Here is a 20,746-nt window from a genome sequence, read left to right as displayed (position 1 = left end):
TCTTGCATAAACATTGGGCAATTCTATTTGAAATCCATACACCCCTTATGGAAGACATGACCTTAATCTCTTACACAGGGGGTGTAGGGAGTCAAACGGAGTCACCCATTCAGGTAACCCCATTTGATATATTCACACTCCCTGTGTGGAAGATTAAGGTCATGTCTTACATGGGTGTATGGATTTCAACTGGAATAGCACAGTAGATGGAAAATTGGGTATTACCTTCACATGTAAGTCTAGTATCATGTAGCCTGTCATCAAGACAGGGATTATACAGTGTAGAGAATAAACCCGTCTTGTCTAATCCCTCAATGAGGTCTTGACAACAGGCTAATCTGGGGTAGACTTACAATAAAGGATAAGACCTAAAACTGAGACAGTCCAAATATATGACTAATATAATAATAAAACTGGTTTACCCCTTCTTCCATATCCTGGACTTCTGTATTTTGATCCGTTGGAGCCTCTTTTTCCTTTGTCTCTTTCTCCGTCCCAGGCGGTCTTTCGTCCTCCTCTTCTTCCTCCTCCTCTTCTTCCTCTTCACTTTCCTCTTCTTCCACTTCCATCCGTACATCATCTTCCTCTTCAATTTCCTGCAAAATAAATTGGGAAAATATTTTGTATACAAGTTATGGTAGTGCGGTAAATACTATCACTGACTTAGTCAAGATACATGAACATAAAAATAGTTCATTTTGTAAAAACAAAGTGTCATATATGCGACACGATCAAGGTTATGTTGAAAAATATTACATTTCAAGATTTTTACTTCACTCAACTACTTACTAGCCCTTCAATAATGCTATGTTAAATGTCACAAACAGACCATAGTTCAAACAAAAGATAAATCAGTTACCATACATAAAAGAATATGCATCAGGAAGAGAGAGTTCTAGATTCATCACAAGTATTCAGAAGAACATAATGTCATCATTTGCATACTCTTCTATAATTGAACTTGCTTGCAATTACAAAAATAGCAAGGGAAATATTGCGTCAGAGAGACATTCCAAACACCTGACAGTTGGTTGGACAGAAAATGGCTTACCTCTTCTTATAGAATACACAACATTGAAGGGGAGGGCATTGTGCATTGAATTTTGTCATTTGAACTTCAATACAATCATATTATCATACCCAGACAATAAATTGCTCAGTACCTACCTATAGAGCTTGTAAACCGATTTTGGATTTCGTAAGTTCATGGCTTACTTGGTTGTAAGGAGTTATCAACTTTTTATGCATTTTCAAATTTTTTAACAACTTAAATTTGCCTATATCTCAATTTCATTATTACCGACTTCGGTCTGTTTGAATAAGTTCATGCCACAAAATATTATGACTTACCCCAAATTGTTCAAACCTCTCCTCGGCCAATATCCTGACACCAATGTCTTCTGGTTTGAGTGGAGGAGGGAAGTTACCCTGCTCACCGGGTTGAAAATCAACAGTCTCTACCACCACAAAGTCATGCCAGTCGATGGACGCATATGCAGCTGCAGAGACAATAAAACATGCAATTAATATAAACCAAATTGCGAAAACAACAAACGTTTTTTTTTCTTATTAAGTTATTAGGAGACAAAAAAAGAAAACCCTGTTCTACGGGCCCGACCGACCCAGATTTTGAACAAATCTGGAAAAAAAATCCCTGTACAAATGAACACCGATTACCGAGCCAAATTTCGACAATTTCAGGAACAAATTTTTTGTGTGTATTTTCCCAAATTGCAAATATTTACAGATTTGGGTGATTTTTTTTGGGTCATTTAAAAAAAAAGAAGCCCAACCGGCCCTACTTGAAAGGCCCGTCCGCCCTTTCGAACAGGGGTTTTTCGTCACCTTAGCTAAGAGTATTAATGTTGTTTTGTTATGCAATTTGGATAACAATATTCCAATCTTGATTCGGTTTGATTAGTCGGGCATATCACTTAAGATACCCAGTGATGGCACTTAGACACTTTCACGCTCTGCTAGAGTGAACCAGTGTTATATCCTGTCATCGACCCTCCTGTTGAATTTCTTCAATCCAGATTAGATGGTCAAGATAAATGAACATGAAAATAGTTTATTTTGCAAAAACAAGTGTCATTTATGCAACACGATCGAGGGATATTAATGAATCTAAGATTGAAAAATATTAAATTTCAAGATTTTTACATCAATCCATTACTAGCCCTTCAATAATGCGATGTTAAATGTCACAAACATAGATCATAGTTCAAACAAAACATAAGTTAGTTACATAAAAGAATATGCATCAGGAAGAGAGAGTTCTAGATTCATCACAAGTATTCAGAAGAACATAATGTCATCATTTGCATACTCTTCTTTATTCAAGATGGGTGGTCAGATTGACCATTTAATCTGGATTGAAGAAATTCAACAGGAGGGTCGATGACAGGATATAACACCGGTTCACTTCACTCTAGCAGAGCGTCAAAGTGCCATCACTGGGTATCTTAAGTGATATGCCCGACTAACCAAACCCATCTCTGCCATCTCCATTTAAATCTAATTTGTCCAACATTGAAGCGATCACAAAAGACAGGTGCAGCTGCTGCTGCCAAAAAGTGATCAGAGCAGTTACTATTATTTACAATTTACTATTATTTTACTACTTAATGATAAATAATGAATTCTATGTAAGACCTTACCTCGTTCTTTTGCCCTCTGTTCTTCCTCCTTCTTCCTCTGCATTTCCTGATGTTTTTCCCACTGTACTCGATACTGAACTTTATCCATGACAGACCTATTGTTGTCACTCGCTTTCTGTAATCTGTTGGCCAAATCCTTGGGTGGGATCAACACCTACGAGAAACACCAAACAAAAGAAAATTTGGCAAATAATTTGAATTTGTATACAAGTTATGGTAGCGCCGAAAGATAAATGTACATGAAAATAGTTCATTGCAAAAACAGTGTATCATATATGCGACACGATCAAGGGATACGAGTCTTATGTTGAAAAATATTAAATTTCAAGATTTTTACTTCACTCAGCTACTAGCCCTTCAATAATGCTATGTTAAAAGTCACAAACATAGACCATAGTTCAAACAAAAGATAAATCAGTTACATAAAAGAATATGCATCAGGAAGAGAGAGTTCTAGATTCATCACAAGTATTCAGAAGAACATAATGTCATCATTTGCATACTCTTCTTTATTCAAGATGGGTGGTCAGATTTTTTTGAGGCGGATGATCAGGTCACCCATCTTTCTTATAAAAAATATCAAGGGATACTGAGACTCAGACAGACATTCCAAAACTTACATTTCACATTCATAAAAACTGGTCTTGAAAAAAAACCATTTCTGTGAATTTGATTCAGAAATAGGCTGAAAAACACTGAAAACAATAACAAAAAACGCTGAAATCAGCTAAAACGCTGAAAATGTTCATGCCTGAATTCAAGAAAAACTGCATAATTTCAACAGGTGAGTTTTCAGTTGAGATTTGAAATGTTCAATTGTCTGAAGACAGCCCTTAACCAGGATTTATTTGGGAGGTCCTAATTGTGAAAAGGTGGATTTTTCCCCAAAATTTTGACCTTTTTTGACCAAAAAGGGGCATTTTGGGATAGGCCAACTGCCCCCAGCACCCCCCCCCACTGGTTACGGGCCTGTCTGAGGAGAGCGAATTTTGTTTGGAATATTGTGGGCAGCTACTGCACAGACCCTGTCACTGTAAGAAGCCGTTTTGACACAAGGTCCTATGGAAGATATGACCTTACTCTCCCACACAGGGGGTGTAGATTAAAAGTGGAGTCACTTATTCAGGTAACCCCATTTGAAATTCACACTCCTTGTGTGGGGTGTATGTATTTCAACTGCACAGCCCATTACCTTGAAATACATACACTCCCTACAGAAGACATGGGTCTTCCACACAGGGAGTGAAAATTGCAACTGGAACAGCCTTTTACTAAGCTTACCTTAGTATACTGTTCCACAAGCTTTGTGAAGTAGTTGAACATACTATGCTGTGGCCGCAGGAAATCAAACAGGTAATTGCGCTGTTCTCTGTTCATCAGGTTGGTGAGGAATTGTCGGCCATTACGGGCAACGAACTGGGCTGTCAGTTTGACAACGTCCCTATTCAAGAAGAGCAATGATACAGATTAAAACATAAATATTGGAAAATGTAAAGGATTATAAAGTATTAACATACAGTAAGCCAAAAATTAAGCTACAGTTATGTCCCCCTGTATATCCTAAACAAAGACAGAATCTGAGGGGGTATCAAAAGTTTTAGAAATCGCCCAGAAGTGAAAGAGCTATATCAATGAAATTTTGTCAGTGCAATCACTGGTCCTTATGTACATTATGGTCCAAAAATGGTGTCATAGGTATGTTTACTTTTTTTACAGGTGGCACTAGATGCCAATAACCCGCTGCCCCAGTTACTGCGCATAAACTGCAAGAAAATTGAGGCAAGCAGCATTATTAAGATCCTGCTTTTGAAGGGTTGCAGTGCCTAGAAACCTATCTTCGGTGGTGATTGTGATATGTCACTGTCGCTTTTTTGAAATGGAATTTTATTTAATCATGCTGCATGCCTCAATTTTCTCCATTTTGCTGGTTATGCGGTTACATAGGCAGATAGTGACATCTAGCTCCTGTAAAAAAAGTAAACATACTTATGAGACCATTTTTGCACCATAGTGTACATAAGGACCAGTGATTGCACTGACACAATTTCATTGATATAGCTCTTTCACTTCTGGGCGATTTCTAAAACTTTTTGATACCCCCCTCGTATGTCATAATTGGAACCAGCAGCCAATAGCTGCATCTTTTAGCTCGTATTTAAGACCTCATTTGTTGAAATTGTTCTAGAAATAAAAACACGGCGATCAAAATACCCAATGAAGATGCCACTTTAAAAGTTGCAGTTTGCTCCATTGCATGCCCTATTGATTTGTACACAAAGCGTTCGCGAACAAGAGAACTAGCGCAGTGCTTCCATTGATAAGCACGTTAAAACTAGCGGCTTTCATTGATAGAACACAAAAGTGCAACTTTTGATTTTGTTTCTTCATTAGGTTTTAGATCACCGTTTCTTTAATTCTCAACCAATTTCAACAAATAAGGTTTTAAATCGGAGCTAAAGAGTACGGGTATTGGCTGCTTGTTTTAGTTTTGACATACTTGTCTTTATTTAGGATAAACAGGGGTGAACACAACTGGTACCTAAATTTTTTGGCTGACTGTACTTTATATTGTTGACATATTGTTTAACCGCAGATAAGTATAAACCGTCTTTTTGTATCATTCTGACTGACATGGGCAACATTTAATTTGTCAGTATGAGGCCACTTTTGCCATGGTCATTACTTGTTCTCGCCAAATTGCATAAGGCACTACAGAGGTAGTACTTGTCCATGGTTTTGTCAGAGTGGGTCATATTTTAGTAATCATTTTTTTGCTCTTATAATAACATTTTTATATGCAGTGTTTCCACCATCAAGTTGACAATTAAAAAAAATACTGCTTACAATTCAAATGCAGATATTGATGGTGGATCTGCAACAAACTCAAACTCTGCTGGTGGTTCCTTTGGTACAATGGGCTCTGATATCTGCACTGCTGGCTTGCTGCTGGGCTGTGATGGGGTGATCTGCAGATAATGATACAAACAAAATCAATCACTGTGTTTTAAGAACAATTCACATTAGTAACATATACAATTCTGAAGCCTTTAGTGTGACATTGGGATACAATTCCAATTAAATCCAAACACCCTATGGAAGACATTCATGCTCATAATCTCCCACACAGGGAGTATGTATTTCAAATGGGGTTAGCTGAATGGGCGACTCCATTTGAAATCTACACCCCCTGTTTTGGGGGTGTAACTGTGTTACATTAGTAACATATACAATTCTGAAGCCTTTAGTGTGACATTGTGATATAATTCCAGTTGAAATCCATACACCCCCTATGGAAGACATGACAATAATCTCCCACACAGGGGATGTGAATTTCAAAAGGGAGTTACCTGAATGTGATACTCCATTTAAAATCTACACCCCTTGTGTGGGAGATTAAGGTCATGTCTTCCATAAAGGGTGGATGGATTTCAACCAGGGTTCGGTTTTTGCCGGCAAAAACCTGGGCAAAGTGGCAATAACTGCAGGTTTTGCCAGTTTTTGCCTGGTTTAAACCGGCAAAAATGGCAAAAACTGGCAAAAACTTATGTATAGTCACTCAAATGTTAACAAGTACACAGAAAGCTCATAAACAGTAAACATACAACTTTTAATGAATCATTCAACATATTTTTTGTCTCATCAAGTCCTTAAAATGAAAAAGTTAAAAATTATATATGCCAGATTTCAGTTAAACTGCACTAAGTGAGCAATGAAAATGCATGCCTTTAATTTCTTAATATGTTATTTTTAATTACAAAATCTGGCCTTGTTACACTCCGGAAAATAATTTTTAAATTTAATAATTCATTTTGAGATCAAAAATCTGAACTTGAAATCACTTTTTTAGTTTTTGCCATTTTTGCCGGCAAAAACTGTTTTTGCCAAGCGGTTAAAACCGTGGTTAAAACCGCGGTTTTTTCCACCTGCGGCAAAAACCTGCGAACCCTGATTTCAACTGGAATAGCCCATTATTTCTACCTAGTTTCTATTAAAGGTAGGTGATCAGATTTTTTTTCATATTGTGTTTTGTACCTCACATTGAGGCCTGTACCAAAATAATCAAATTGCCATTTTTGATATTAGAAGTAAAAACATGTTTCACATGGCCCATAGAATTGTATGTGTGATACCGCTACCACATTTGGGGATGAGGCAATCACTTTTTCGTTCATAACATCTAAATGGAATATTTTTTAGTTCTAAAATTTCACTGGGATTATGAGAAAAATACGAGCTTTCTTCTGATGCCAAAATCTCCATTTTGATAGGAAAAAGTGGGGATATGATGCTGTCTTTAGCTTTTTAAACTAAACTGGCCTCAAAATGAAACCTATAATTTTTCACAAATATAATTGACACCCAGCAAAATAAATCTGTGAGAATGTGTTCAAAATCCTTACACAGGTGATTATTTCCAAAGAGTAAGTGGAATAGTGTGGAACGGTACTGTTTCTGCTTTTCACACACTTTCTTCAAGAACCAGGTCTTGTTCCCCACTATTCCACTTACTCACAGATTTCTTGTGTTGGGTGCCAATTATTGGGCTGTGAATGTGATCCAGGAAGCTGCTTCATGTCAGTGCATTTTGCTGTTGTGTCAGTTGGACAACTGTTTGGTTACTGACCAGTGTTTAGAGTAGAGTATTGCGTTCAATTTTGGTTCATTTTTATGGACAGGGTTTTAAGATATGATCTTGCAAAAATTTATAAGTTTCTTTTTGAGGCCAGTTTATTATAAATTTAATCATACGCCAATATTTCAAAAAGATAATTAACTTCTGTGCATTCAAACTTACCTTTGGAGTAGTAATATTTGTAATTGTTGGCGCAGGATCGTGAAATTTGCCTTCTTGGAAATCTTTGACCTTATGCCTGTAGTATGCATGGTAGGGATCCCCCGGATTGAGGAAATTGAACTTGGCATTGTTGATCTCATTTTGCCGAATCCTGGTCTCGAACTCGGGTCCTGTATAAGTACATTGAATGACAAAGATATTAGATCAAATATAACAACTATATTAAAAAGCTTAAGGTGGTACTACGTCACCCCCTGATAAATTTTGTGACTAATTTCATATTTTTTTCTTCAAAAAATAACTACACATTGGTAACAAAAGTTATAGGAGCAAGGAATCCAATTACTTTTAAGTGGAATAGTGGAATAGTGGAATAATTACTTCTTGAAATTTTAGTGATTCAAGACAAGTGGTTCAATATATATCTTAAGAAATCTGTCCTCTTTTCTTATCATAAATAACATACTGCTTGTCTTGAATCATTGAAATTCCAGTGTGGTAACTGGATTCCTTTTCCCGATAATATACATAACTTTTGTTACCGGTGTGTTATTATTTTTTGATAAAAATGCAAAAATAGTCACAAATTTATCAAGGGGTGTAGTGTAGTACCCCCCTGAAGTAAACTTGTATGCTTTGCTACTTTTTTGGATATTTGTATTTTTAGTGCAAATCTGCAAAGGTATCACACATTGGATCAATCAATTGGTTGTGAGCAGGGTTCGCAGGTTTTTGCCGCAGGTGGAAAAAAACGCGGGTTTAACCACAGTTTTAACCACTTGGCAAAAACAGTTTTTGCCTGCAAAAATGGCAAAAACTAAAAAAGTGATTTATAGTTCAGTTTTTTCATCTCAAAACAAATTATTAAGGGGTGGGGTATGAACGTTCGGACAGTATTTATTGCAGGATATTAGAGCACATCAGACATATCGAATTGCATTCTGAATACGAAGAATGTCCTTCTCTGATATCAAATAATTTTGATTTTTTGAAATTCGCAATGTAATACACATTTTATGGCAAATGATTAAAAATTGATATTTTTGATATTTAACAGTACTCGAAGTAAACTTTATAAATCTGATGATTTATACTTTAAGTGTATGTAGGTGGGATGAAAAGCCGATGATCAATTGAAAATTTTGACCTTTCGTATTGAAGATATGGATTTTTCCCCCAAAACACCAACAAAATTAGGTCTTTTTGGGGAAAAAAATCCATATCTTCAATATGAATGGTCAAAATTTTCAACTGATCGTCGGCTTTTCCTCCCAGCTACATACACTTTAAGAATATGTCATTAGATTTATAAAATTTACTTCGAGGACTGTTATATATATCAAAAATGTGAAAAATATCAAATTTTTATAATTTGTCATAAAATTTGTATTATATCGTGAATTTCCAAAAATGATCATTATTTGATATCAGAAAGACATTCTTCGTATTCAGAATGCAATTCGATATGTCTGATGTGCTCTCATGTCCCACAAAAAATACTGTCGAAATGCTCAAAACGCTCATTCCAGATCCCTTAAGTTACAAAAATAATTTCCTGAGTGTAACTACTTAGGCTAGATTATGTAATTATTTAAGTAACATATTAAGAAATTAAAGGCATGCGTTTTAATTGCTCAAGTGCATTTAACCGAAATGTGGCATATATTATTCAAAACTTTTTCATTTTAAGGACTTGAAGAGACAAAAAATATGTTGAATGATACATTAAAAGTTTTGTATTACTGTTTATGAGCTTTCTGTGTTACTTTTTAATATTTAAGTGACTATTAGTGAATTTTTTCCAGTTTTTGCCGATTTAAACCGGGCAAAAACTGGCAAAAACAGGTTTTTGCCACAATTATTCATTCCATTCCAGGCCTAGAAATCCATGACAGTGCACACAAATCCATTTGGATTCAATTGCAGAATTTTGTGCAAGTTCCTGATTCGCACAAATTCAGAAACAATGATTAAAAATACTACCCTTTATCGATCAGTCACCAAACCAAAGACAGCGATTGGGAGTGTCAAAGTGTTGTTTGTTGACACCTTAGCAATGGATTAACAAAGCTGTACAGACTTTAGGCCATCTGAATTAAATCCTGTGTCTCAAAGCTGCCGCGCGCGTTAGTAATATCATGCGCGTAGTCCTCTTTGAAAATCAAGAAATTCATTTTTTTATCTCTTTTTATTTTTTTCAAACAAAAAGGCGAAAATAAAACTCAGAATTCATATTTGATTTCAAGTTTTCTATTTTTTCGCAAACTTTGGACACAAAAATAATAAAAGAGAAGAGTGATAGTTTGTAGCAGTGACTTTTTCATCTGCTATTCCAACATTTGCAACATTGATTGTTTGTTGCACAGAATCCTTGTCCAAATTCCTGTACTGACACAAAAAAATTAAACAATAAAAAATACCGCATTCCGCATTAGGTTTTCAATTTCTCACAAGCTTTGAGACACAGGATTTAATTAAGATGGCCTTACTTCAGAACTCTTATACATTGTTTTGAACAACTTACCATTTCTTGCTACGAATCCAGCAGTTTTGTCCACAATATCTGTTTATCTTGATTCAGGAAGGTAACTACAAGAAACTCAAACTTGGTTTAACAGTTGTATTGAATGAAAGTACGGGTAGCATCAATTTCTTGATTACACTCATTAAAATGAGAGGGCTAAGAAATTCATGCATTCAAAAGTATGTTGAATTACTTTGTGGAAAACCATCCCAACACACAGCAACTATAGTCCGTATACCTTCCTTGAGTCAGTCAAGTAAAATTAAATTTTGAGATTTTCTCAAAAATTGTTAATTTTTGCAGGATTCTGTTTTAAAAATGCTAGTTGGATTCATTTGCATCATTTCCTTTCTGAAAATGAATACTTTTATACTTCTCATCATTTCATTTAGAGACACAATAAAAAACAATATACCTAAATTACCAATTCGAGGAAGTTGTACAGTTGTAGTAACCTATTTGGCCAAATGTCACTTTTTAGAATTTATTAAATGTAAGGCTGTGCATGGGTGCAGTTATCCATGTTTTGAAATACCATATGTAGGCCTATCTTTTGACAGTTGCTCCATGGCAATCCATGTACACTGTCTTTGGATACCTCATGTGGTACAAATCAATTTGTATTGATAAAGTACCAGAACTTTTTTTAGCCTTCATCCTCAAGTTTCATGGTGTCCAAATTCCAAATTTGTGTATTTCTCTATGGGGATTACACAGTTAAGACATTTACTGTGGTCACAACATTTTAGTTGAAGGGAGCCCTCTATAATAAGCAATGTGGACATGTCTAGCACAGGGGTCAGTCCATCTCAACTCACCCAATGGGTTAGACTATGCCATAGTCGAATTTTATTAAAAATATGTTATTATTAGTCATGATGAACCCATTTCGTTGAACTCATAATTATACTGATGTTTGTTAAAATTAAAGTATTCAATAGTAAAATGGTCATAAAGAGTTAAAAATATCAGACGATTAGTGACAATAAAAGTAATAATTGAATGCAACGTTATCTTGCATAATTATAACGGCTCACTTTAATACTGAGCAATTCTGATTTTGGAATCTACCAGTTTATTGATAGCGAACCCCGAAATTTCGACTATGAACTTTGAATTGTAAGCAGAACCCCCCTGGGCTTTGCTCTCTAAAACACACTGTCAAGCATACTGGTTTATCAGTCCATTAACCACGAGTACGCGCTAGATGTTTGATGAGAGATTAACTTTCGCGTCAACACAAAAGCGCCGCAAATACCACAGACAGTTGTTTACGGTGTAGTTAATGGTAATGCCGCGGGCCCAGACAATTTAAACCATAGCGAGGTACGGGCGACCAATCACAAGGCAGATCCATTTAAAGATGCATTACATCATGCCCAATTTTAGTTAGGCCAGAAACTGGCCTAACTCTCCATAGAGTCCCGTGTTAAAAATCTTAACCGCAAGGCAATGTCAGTAGTCCACTTGGGAAGCTAACAAACAGAGGGAGTAGGGTGACTGATCAGATGTGAAAATCTATCAATTGTGCACACATTAATTAAATCAGAGTTTTAAGCAAAATACAATATCCAGAGTATGCACAATGGGCAAGTGGACTACGGGGTAGTCTGCCAATGGGTTGTCTGATCACCCTCTCAGATTTTGTTTTTAAAAAATCACTTCTATCATAGCCATATGTGCCAAATGAACAAATTTCAAACGGTGGGTCTCTACTCATTGTCGTTTCCGAGAACCTGCCTATTGAAAATTGGGTCGGACACCCCCTTTTTGCGCGAGCATGTCGCGACATTAATTTTCTTTCTGAGTTTAGACATGTATCCATATCTTCCCCTAGGGATAAGCTACAGAACTCCCAGAAAATGTATCTCACCCTCACTTGCTGATGCAGACAAATGCATGTTCGACATTTGTTCGTGCTGACGTACATGACAAATTGCCATTTTTGACCCCCCCCCCCTCCTCTTTATACTAGATTCAGGTGTGTATTTACAGGGTAGACCACTCATTGGCTTCATAAACCTGGGCTCAAAGATGGCTCCTTAGCCACCCCCCCCCCAAAGACCCAGTTCGCGATCCCATTTGACCTTGTGGGAAATAATCCACCATAACCAAACTCACACATATTTACAACACTTGCATGATGTTCCTCTGTACCAGAAATCTTAGTGGTGTCAAGCCATCTTCATGGTTAAATGACTGTTCGGAGTTTGCATTGAAATACACAGTACCGGGACACAGTAATTGACATTAATGTTCAAATACCCAGAATGCAATGCCAATGTTCATCAATTTACTGTGTATTTCAATGAGATACACTATTTTAACCATGAAGATGGCTTGACACCACTAAGATTTCTGGTACAGAGGAACATCATGCAAGTATTTTGAATTTACTAATACCGTACTATACTATAATTTGGCCAATTATATAACTTGTTTCATGCAAATAAAATATTATGACGTCAGCTCGCCATGTATTTGCATATGATTGAGATTAAGATGTAAATAGCAGTGGTTGGCAAAATACGTAAATCGCCGTGACTTTACTGACAAAATTTGACATATTTCACACATTATTTTCGACAAGCAACAAACAGTTAGCGAATGAAATGTTTATTTTTATAGTGCATTTCATGAATACTCATTTCACTGAGAACATCACTGAGTGAGAAAAGATTTCCGTAAGAATGAAACTGCCAAATTCGGCACACTTACGGTACTAACTATGCACAGCGTTCGAAATAAGTGGTTGTCCTGTTGTCCGGGACAACCACAATGAACGTCGGACAACCCAAAATGCTGACGGCAGATGTGTACTAACATTACAGAGTAAGCTTACCATAAAATGCATTGCATTAATCTTGAAATGTTCAGAAGAAATCATGACTAAAAATGTTGTTTTCCCATAAATTTGTAGCAAGTATTTTATAAACATCATGATAACCTTGGCCTAGCAGGTGTGCAATATCAATCGGTGCACGGTAAACAAGCTAGCTAGCACATGGCCGGGCCCCTGGTAAAACCTCATGACCTGACCAGAGTGACCTGACCTCTGACACAAGTCTCTGACATCACGGCTTTCAAGACCCCCTGAAGCATAGCAAATAATGTAATTAGTTTCAAAATACCCATTTTGATATCCGGGGAAAACCCAATGCGCTCATTAATAATTAATGAGATACTTTATCAATGGAGATGTTTACGTCTTTTGACTTCTTGAAAAGAATGAATTCTGATGCTTTTAAGCATAAAATCTGACACAAATATGAATTGATTGATGATAAATAAATGATGAACATAAAACCTGTATTTTCTTGGATATATTTGATATTTTATAATAGCAACAAGGTGAGTTTGGGAAAGGTGTGTGATATGTGAATACTGGCGGCAGTGTATGTTTTTTTAAACTTGCAACTTAATTTTTTACGGTACAAAAAGTTCATATAAATTTCGGACAACCAAAAATATTTTCGGACAACCAAACATCTTTTTGAGCTGAGGTTGTCCGACGGACAACCTCAAAAAAATTCTTAACTCGAACGCTGACTATGCACTGCACTGCAATGATGAGTACGTACGGGACGTGAGTTTGTGACTATGTTGACAATTGTTGCCGGGACTAGGGGTTAATTTTGGGCAACCAATTTTTGAATATTGCCTGGCCGATCGGGTAAGCTAAAAAATAAAATTTGTCGCGGCCCGTTATGATATGAGTGTTATAACTTAATTGTTTTTTCATTAAAATATAAAAATATTAATAATAATATTGACACCACAAATTAAGTTAACAACCTGTTTGACCTAGACCATATTCATACATTGTTCACTTATATTTACATATGCATGCCATTAGGGCTGCACGACATATAGGCTTTTTTAGTAGTCGACTAATCGCCACCCAAATAGTCGCGACTACGACTATTGGCGACTATCAAAGCAAGCAACAAACATGAAGTTAAGGCGAGTTCTAAAAGTGCAAAAAATTGTCTAAGAACTTGTGCTACCACCTTTAAAATCTTCATGAAAGTTAGTTACAACTTTACCTATTATTTATTATTATTTTTTTTTAAATTATTATTATTTAATTATTGTAAATTTTTCCTGCATGTTTCATTTGACCTTGTACTTCCCGGGGTAGTACCTCATTAAATATTCATAAGTTCATTCAAACCGACCGTGGGAAAGTACCAATCTATGCGTATCAACACCATATTTGGAAGTATGTCTACCTGGGCATTTTTCCTCGTGGGTTCTGGGGGCCGGGTGATGATCTCACCATGCCATTATTCATGTAGGTTACTGATATTTGATACCCCCTCAATTGTCAGGACTCGGCCAGTCTCATAATTACATCACATTATTATATTCACATGCAGGGCACAGTAATGTAAGTAATTTACGTAATAAATGGACAAGGACTACATAATTTGTAATGACCTCCGACACTAAAACTTATTGTGGCAATGTAGTGTGATGACCTTAATATTCCTGGTTGCGTCTTTTTCGGGGTATTGACTGCCAATGCTATGGAATTTACACAAGCTTATCTACGCTGGGACACTGGAAAATCTATTTTTGGTAGATTGGTATGAAGATCGGCAACATAGGGATTTTCTCCCGATTCAGATTCAGGCCCAGATCGGCCCAATCCCGACCTTCAGATCCTGGATTTAGCACTTTTAGAACCCGTCTTTACTTCATTTTTGTTACTTGTTGAATGTTCAGGAATAGTCGCCAATTGGTAATCATTAGTCGTAGTCGCGACTATCACCTAGACCTGCCTGCATGTCTTCGGTCCTATCCTTCAACATACTGACATTTACTGGCCCGTTCGACATGCTGCGGTACATTTTGGTCCTTTTCGCAAAATAAATTTGGCTTCTTCATCGGCCCATAAAATATGATATATAAAAAATATACACCGAAATCATGTCTTATATTTACCTCTAAACTACAACCTTTCATATGCTGTTGTTGCCACTTCACTGCATTCTTCATTTCGTTGTAAAAGCAATTATTTCAGGAGCACTTTTTAGTCCAGTTATATTCTAAGTGGAAAGTTGTCGAGAAGAGGTAGGTTAAAGGTCAAATTAGTCGACACGTGGTGGCGTGTTTACCAACTTACACCTTGGGCTCTCCCAGAGCAGTACGTACGTGATTTTATAATAGTATATTTATGTAATAATGCTCCCACGGTATTCAATATTTATATCCATGCTCTTTATAATAACAATAAAGAAACGCCCTGCTATTACGCTAACGAGTTGAGCCTTTTCTCCCAAAAAAATACAAAAAACTTTATTGCAAGCACTTTATGTCCAAAGGGGTGACGTTCACATTTTGGCCTATTATTTCACTTGATCCGTATGATATTTATTATTATTTATAATTTATTACTATACTACATTGGGGTGTATCATTATTTAATTCAATTATATTATTAGGCCTATTATTATTATATTATATTAGGCCTATATTATATTATATTAGGCCTATATTATATTATTATATTATATTATATTATATTATATTATATTATATTATATTATATTATTATAGGCATTTTATCAATTTCCCATTTACGATTTCAATGCCGTAAGGGTAATAAAAGGCCTACCAGCGTAAAACATTTAGGGCATTCCATTTATTTTGATATACCACCCAAAATGTGAACTTGTCACTATGCATCATGTATTATATCCAGATCCAGTTAAAGTATGTGTGTTTCGTCAACTTTCTGTCTACAAAATGTATTATATCATTCATAGATAATCTAAAGTCTGCACAAAAAGTAACTCAGCTGTTATAAATACGCATATAGATTCAGAAGTAATAATTGTTTTCACAATATTTCAACATAGAGAAAAGGATGATTTATTTACACGCATTTTTATACCCCATTCGTCAAATGTCGTTCAATATTAATAACACAGTAGTGCTTTTAGAGAAAAATACCCGAATTTAAAAGTTGCAGTTCACACCGATCAATGGTGATAATGCCAGCACTGTATTCACGTAAAGCATGTAAAGCCCGGCATTATCTTCGCGCTTACTTCAAATCAATACAAAAGTGCAACTTTTAAATTTGGGCATTTTGCTTTCAAAACACTGTTGTATTGTCAATATTGAACAAAATTGGACAAATGGGGTATCAAAATGCGCGTAAATAAATCATCCTTCTTTTGATGTTGAACTATTGTGTAAACAATTATTAGTTCTTAATCTATAGGCGTATTTATAACAGGTGAGTTACTTTTTGTGCAGACTTTATGATGATATTATACATTCTATCATAGACTCTTCAGAGTCTATGATTCTATATCATTCTATAGCTGCACCATATGGCTGCACGAAGATAAAATGAACACCTGCGCTGTCATTGTGCCTATGAATATTGCTATATAAACCGACACCTGTTCTGGCATTGTACCTATAAATGCTTATTTCTTTCTTTCTTTCTTTCTTTCTTTCTTTCTTTCAAATCCCGGGTGCTTAGGATACCTGAGACCATAAATACCTACGTATTAATGGTTTCAGGTTAATACACTTGTTGTATAAAATATGTACCTGAAATTTCAATTCATTTCAATACTTCGAGCAGGAGACTAGCAAAGATTGCGCTTGGGCTACTTGCATAATGAATAATAATTATGTGTCTTGAATAATGAATAATTTCGGTGTAAAATCAATTCTTGGTGACTGCTGCATTCTACGCCCACCCGCCCTCTACAGTCGGAGTGACGTCAGAATGACGTCACGAAAATTCACAGCATGTAAACAGTGTGGAACGAAAAGTGGAAAGTCTGAAAAAACCCATCAAATTATACTAATTTACATGAATATATCAAGACATCCATATGCGGATAGTTTGCGGAGTGTCTGAAGATCACATATTGCACTACATTTGCGTAAGTTATTTATGTGCTTTAGAGAAAGAAGAATGTTAAGTTTTTGGCAATCGGCAAATGGCCAGTATAAGCGCAACCTAGCTAGGGACAGGCACATCTGAGTGAGGGCGCTATTTATTTTACTTGATAATAAAGCCCTATGTAAATCTGTGCCATTTTGTGCCACTGAAAACACCATTTTTGGAGAAAATGATGAATAAAACCAAAATTAATCTGTTTCAGATGCTCTAGTTTGCATTGACAACAGTTTCAATGCTTTAGGAAGCAGAATGCAACATTGACTTCACTTTTGAATATTTTTTTCTGTGAGATATGCCTTGGTGAAAATCACCGTTTTGGTCAAAAAAGGGGTCAAAAAGGGGCATTTTTGGGAAAAAATTCTATTTTGACCCAAAATTCATCTTCTGACAAAAGGGAAACATGGTTTGACAAAAACTTTCATCCTTTTCACATACCAATTCCAGTTTACTTATTTGCTGGGAGAAAGCACTTTTTGTTATCGCTTGGGAAAAATCATTGTTTTAGCCTAAAATGGGCCCAAAATGGCCGAAAAATGGCAAAATTTGACCAAAATTAGCACAAAAATCACTTTTTTACCACCTTTAAATTTGAATTTTCATACAAAACTTCACAGATGTGTTGAAAATGATAACATACATAATATTCAACAAAAATTAGATTAAATTACAGTGAAAACAAAAAATTGACAGGGAGGCACAAAAATTATCAAGTCATGCACTAAGCCTAAGGCTAAGCAATATCAGAGAAAATGGCCCAATGTTCCGACAGTAATTTCGTCATAACTTCACTTAGCAATACAGTAGAAGATTGGTTTTGGTGTCAAATTGTTTCTGAGAAGTTCTCTCTTCCAATAAACAACAATTCATGTTAATAGAATTAATTTAAAATTTTTATGCCTGTCCCTAACCTAGCGTATTTGCGAAACGGACCAAAATATGGCGACCTGTAACTCGGTATCCGATAATGTCATAATGTTAAATAAAGATACCGAGTTACAGTTACTGGAACTAGACTATCACCAAATAGTCGCGACCTCGACTATTGGCGACTTAGTCGTGCAGCCCTACATGCCATTGTTTAGCATGCATGTTTTCATTACAGAAATTTGTATCTATTTTAAAGGATACTTCTGACTTCTGGTGGAGGATAAATAATACCCACCATGGGTTTTGATGTTGGTGTATCCCCTTCATTCTTCACCTCTACTTCCTCCGGTGGCTTGATTAATTCTGGCATCGTCTTGCTAGTCGAAAAAGGAAGGTATTTTATCTATATTTTGGCCCACGTTTGTTGTACGAAAAACTCAATCAAGACGCCATGTTGAAATGAAAAGTTTCTAGAAACACATCCCTGAGAAAATCTTTTACTTGATAGTTGATATTGAGTAATTAACCTTTTGTACACATATCAAAATGATCAATTTGGCAATACACCTCGGTTCCTTTTAGTTGAAGAGGACATGCTAATATCTTTAAAGCTCTTAAAAAGTGACATTTTCATTTAACTATTTATTCATAAATTAAAAACGCTAACATAATAAGATGGCGCTGTTGTGCCAAGCTATTCAGCACACATTCAGACACGATTCCTTGGACTACAAATGTACTAGATTTATTTATTTCTTTGAAAAGTTCTAAAGAGATAAAAAGAAGAAGAAAAGAAAATGTTGACCCCACACTTTTTGTGTTTGTCTCCTAGTAATATTTACTGGCGTTAAATAAACTTTAAAGATACTGTTCGCTATTTTAATGAATTTGTCTGCTGATGAACGAAAAGGGTATATAGCCCAACATACCACAAAATAGTTCCAGAGACTTAATTACGTGCTAAATATTCGTGCCCGAATTAAAAAAAATCGGCATTCGGCCTAGTATGCCGCGGTATTTAAAAAAAAAAAAAAGGGGGAGGAGGAAAAAAAAAAGAGATAAAAATAGAGAAACATGCAGATGATAATCTCTGCTTTATAAGGAGTGTCGTTTTAAATTTTGGTCAGCTTCGTCATTTTTACATTTCTTTATAGCTATGTAGTCGGTCTAATGCCGATTTTTCTCTGTGCGCGCAAACCCGTCCAATGTAGTTTTGCCGTTTCGCGCCGTACTGAATCATCATCTACAACGCGTGCTGGGCAATGTTTTTTTCTTATTTTTTTAATATTATTATTATTATTTTTTTGCTATCTTCTGAAGATAGCAATTTTGGTCAGCTTCGTCATTTTAACATTTCGTTATAGCTTAATTAGCTTTGCATTCGGCCTAGTGCCGATTTTTATACTAAACTAAGAAAATGTGGCGAGACATGCCGTAATTTGTTCGATTCTGGTGCCGGTGTCTATAGAGCATTGATTTACATGGGTAATATTAAAATTGAAATATCTCAAGAACCGAATACCGTATGACGCTGAAACAAACTTTGAAATAAAGCTTTTACACTTCTCTATCTGTTTTATGTAATTTTGGTGTTTGTCGGATTCGTGTGATATTGCTATCAACTGCAGATAGCTCAAATTTAAATGCCCGTTGGTTGTCGTTTTTGTCTGCTGAACGAGATAAAGGTTGTATACCACAAAAAAGCTTTCCAGAGACTTTACGTGCTAAATAGAGGTCGCGTTCTGGCCATAAATCGAGTTACGTCCAACTTTGAAATATATATTTGACATCATCTTAACTAGAACACAATTCTGCATAACATTTCTGAAAAAGACTACACATTTTAGGTCCGATTTTTGAGAAAATTAGTGCTATATAAAAAAAGCCACATTTTCCCGTGTTTACATCCGACTGCTAACCGCGTCTGACCTCGTTTGTTCATGCGCACATAATCGTAAATATCACTCAAAGTTTTGCATTTTTCTTTTCAAATTTGTAGAGATAACATTCACAGTTCTAGTAAAACACAATTTTCAACTCTAAAATTGTTAATATTGTACCGATTTTCCAGAATTTTTATGCAAAGTTTGGGACTATGGTGATAAACTTTTACCGGAAACCGCTTTACAGGCGGATTTAAAGCGATGTTTTATAGAATCATGTTACTGGTGTGCTATCTTCTGAAGATCAAATTAAAATTTCAAATGTTGCTACATTTTGTTTTGGTTTATAATTTTAATTGCATGTGGTATTTTGTTCTACCTACTGAATACTAGTATATAGCTGAAATAAAATGCAGGCCTATGTTTTCATTGTCCCCTGCGCGAGATATATATTTTCGAATCGAATAAGGCCTACTGGTGCTATATCTACTGAGAATCAAATTAAAATTTCAAATGTTGCGATATTTTGTTTTGGTTTAATTTGGGACTATAGGCGTTAATTTGGGACTATCTGAGATTCTAAATGCTAGGCCTATCTTCAGTAGATATAGCGAAAAAATCCTAAAACGCGCACGATTACTATGCGCGAATTAACAAAATCGGCATTCAGCCTATATGCCGCGCTATTAAAAAAAAAAAAAGGGGGAGGTAAAAATAGAGAAACAGGCAGATGCGGAAAGTGATGAGTCTGTAATGTCGCTTTAAACTTTCTGATCGGGACTGATGTATTAGAAAGAAAAAACTCGCTGCTACATGATGAAGTAAAAATTTGGAGAAAATAATGTAAAACATTACTTCTAGAGTAGAAAGATGCAATGAATCGGGATGAGATTCTAAATGCTATCTTTGGTAGATATAGCGAAAAAATCCTAAAACGCGCACGGTTACTCTGCCCGAATTTTAAAAAAAATCGGTATTCGGCCTATATGCTACACAGCAACATAATGCGCCACCTTGACAAACATAATATTCTTACAAACAGACAACACGGGTTCAGGTCCATGCACTCATGTGAAACCCAATTGT

At 35.8% G+C, this 20,746-nt stretch overlaps 1 protein-coding gene across 1 annotated transcript in view; it reads right to left on the bottom strand.

The window, feature by feature from the left end:
• Nucleotides 1–18,247, bottom strand: part of LOC140165981 (splicing factor 3A subunit 1-like) — a 40,068-nt gene extending 21,821 nt beyond the window's left edge. The window contains exons 1-8 of the mRNA XM_072189341.1: nucleotides 18,039–18,247; nucleotides 9,980–10,018; nucleotides 7,456–7,625; nucleotides 5,505–5,626; nucleotides 3,942–4,101; nucleotides 2,661–2,814; nucleotides 1,351–1,499; nucleotides 423–596 (exon numbers count right to left, since the gene is read on the bottom strand). Of these exons, the coding sequence (XP_072045442.1) occupies nucleotides 423–596; nucleotides 1,351–1,499; nucleotides 2,661–2,814; nucleotides 3,942–4,101; nucleotides 5,505–5,626; nucleotides 7,456–7,625; nucleotides 9,980–10,018; nucleotides 18,039–18,147 (1,077 nt within the window). The 5' untranslated portion in view covers nucleotides 18,148–18,247. The remainder of the gene's footprint in view (nucleotides 1–422; nucleotides 597–1,350; nucleotides 1,500–2,660; nucleotides 2,815–3,941; nucleotides 4,102–5,504; nucleotides 5,627–7,455; nucleotides 7,626–9,979; nucleotides 10,019–18,038) is intronic.
• Nucleotides 18,248–20,746: the final 2,499 nt, after the last annotated feature.

Source organism: Amphiura filiformis, chromosome 12 (assembly GCF_039555335.1).
Source record: "Amphiura filiformis chromosome 12, Afil_fr2py, whole genome shotgun sequence".
NCBI lineage: Eukaryota > Metazoa > Echinodermata > Ophiuroidea > Amphilepidida > Amphiuridae > Amphiura > Amphiura filiformis.
The sequence above is the reverse complement of the archived record's forward strand: the minus strand, read 5'-3'. Positions and strand labels throughout refer to the sequence as shown.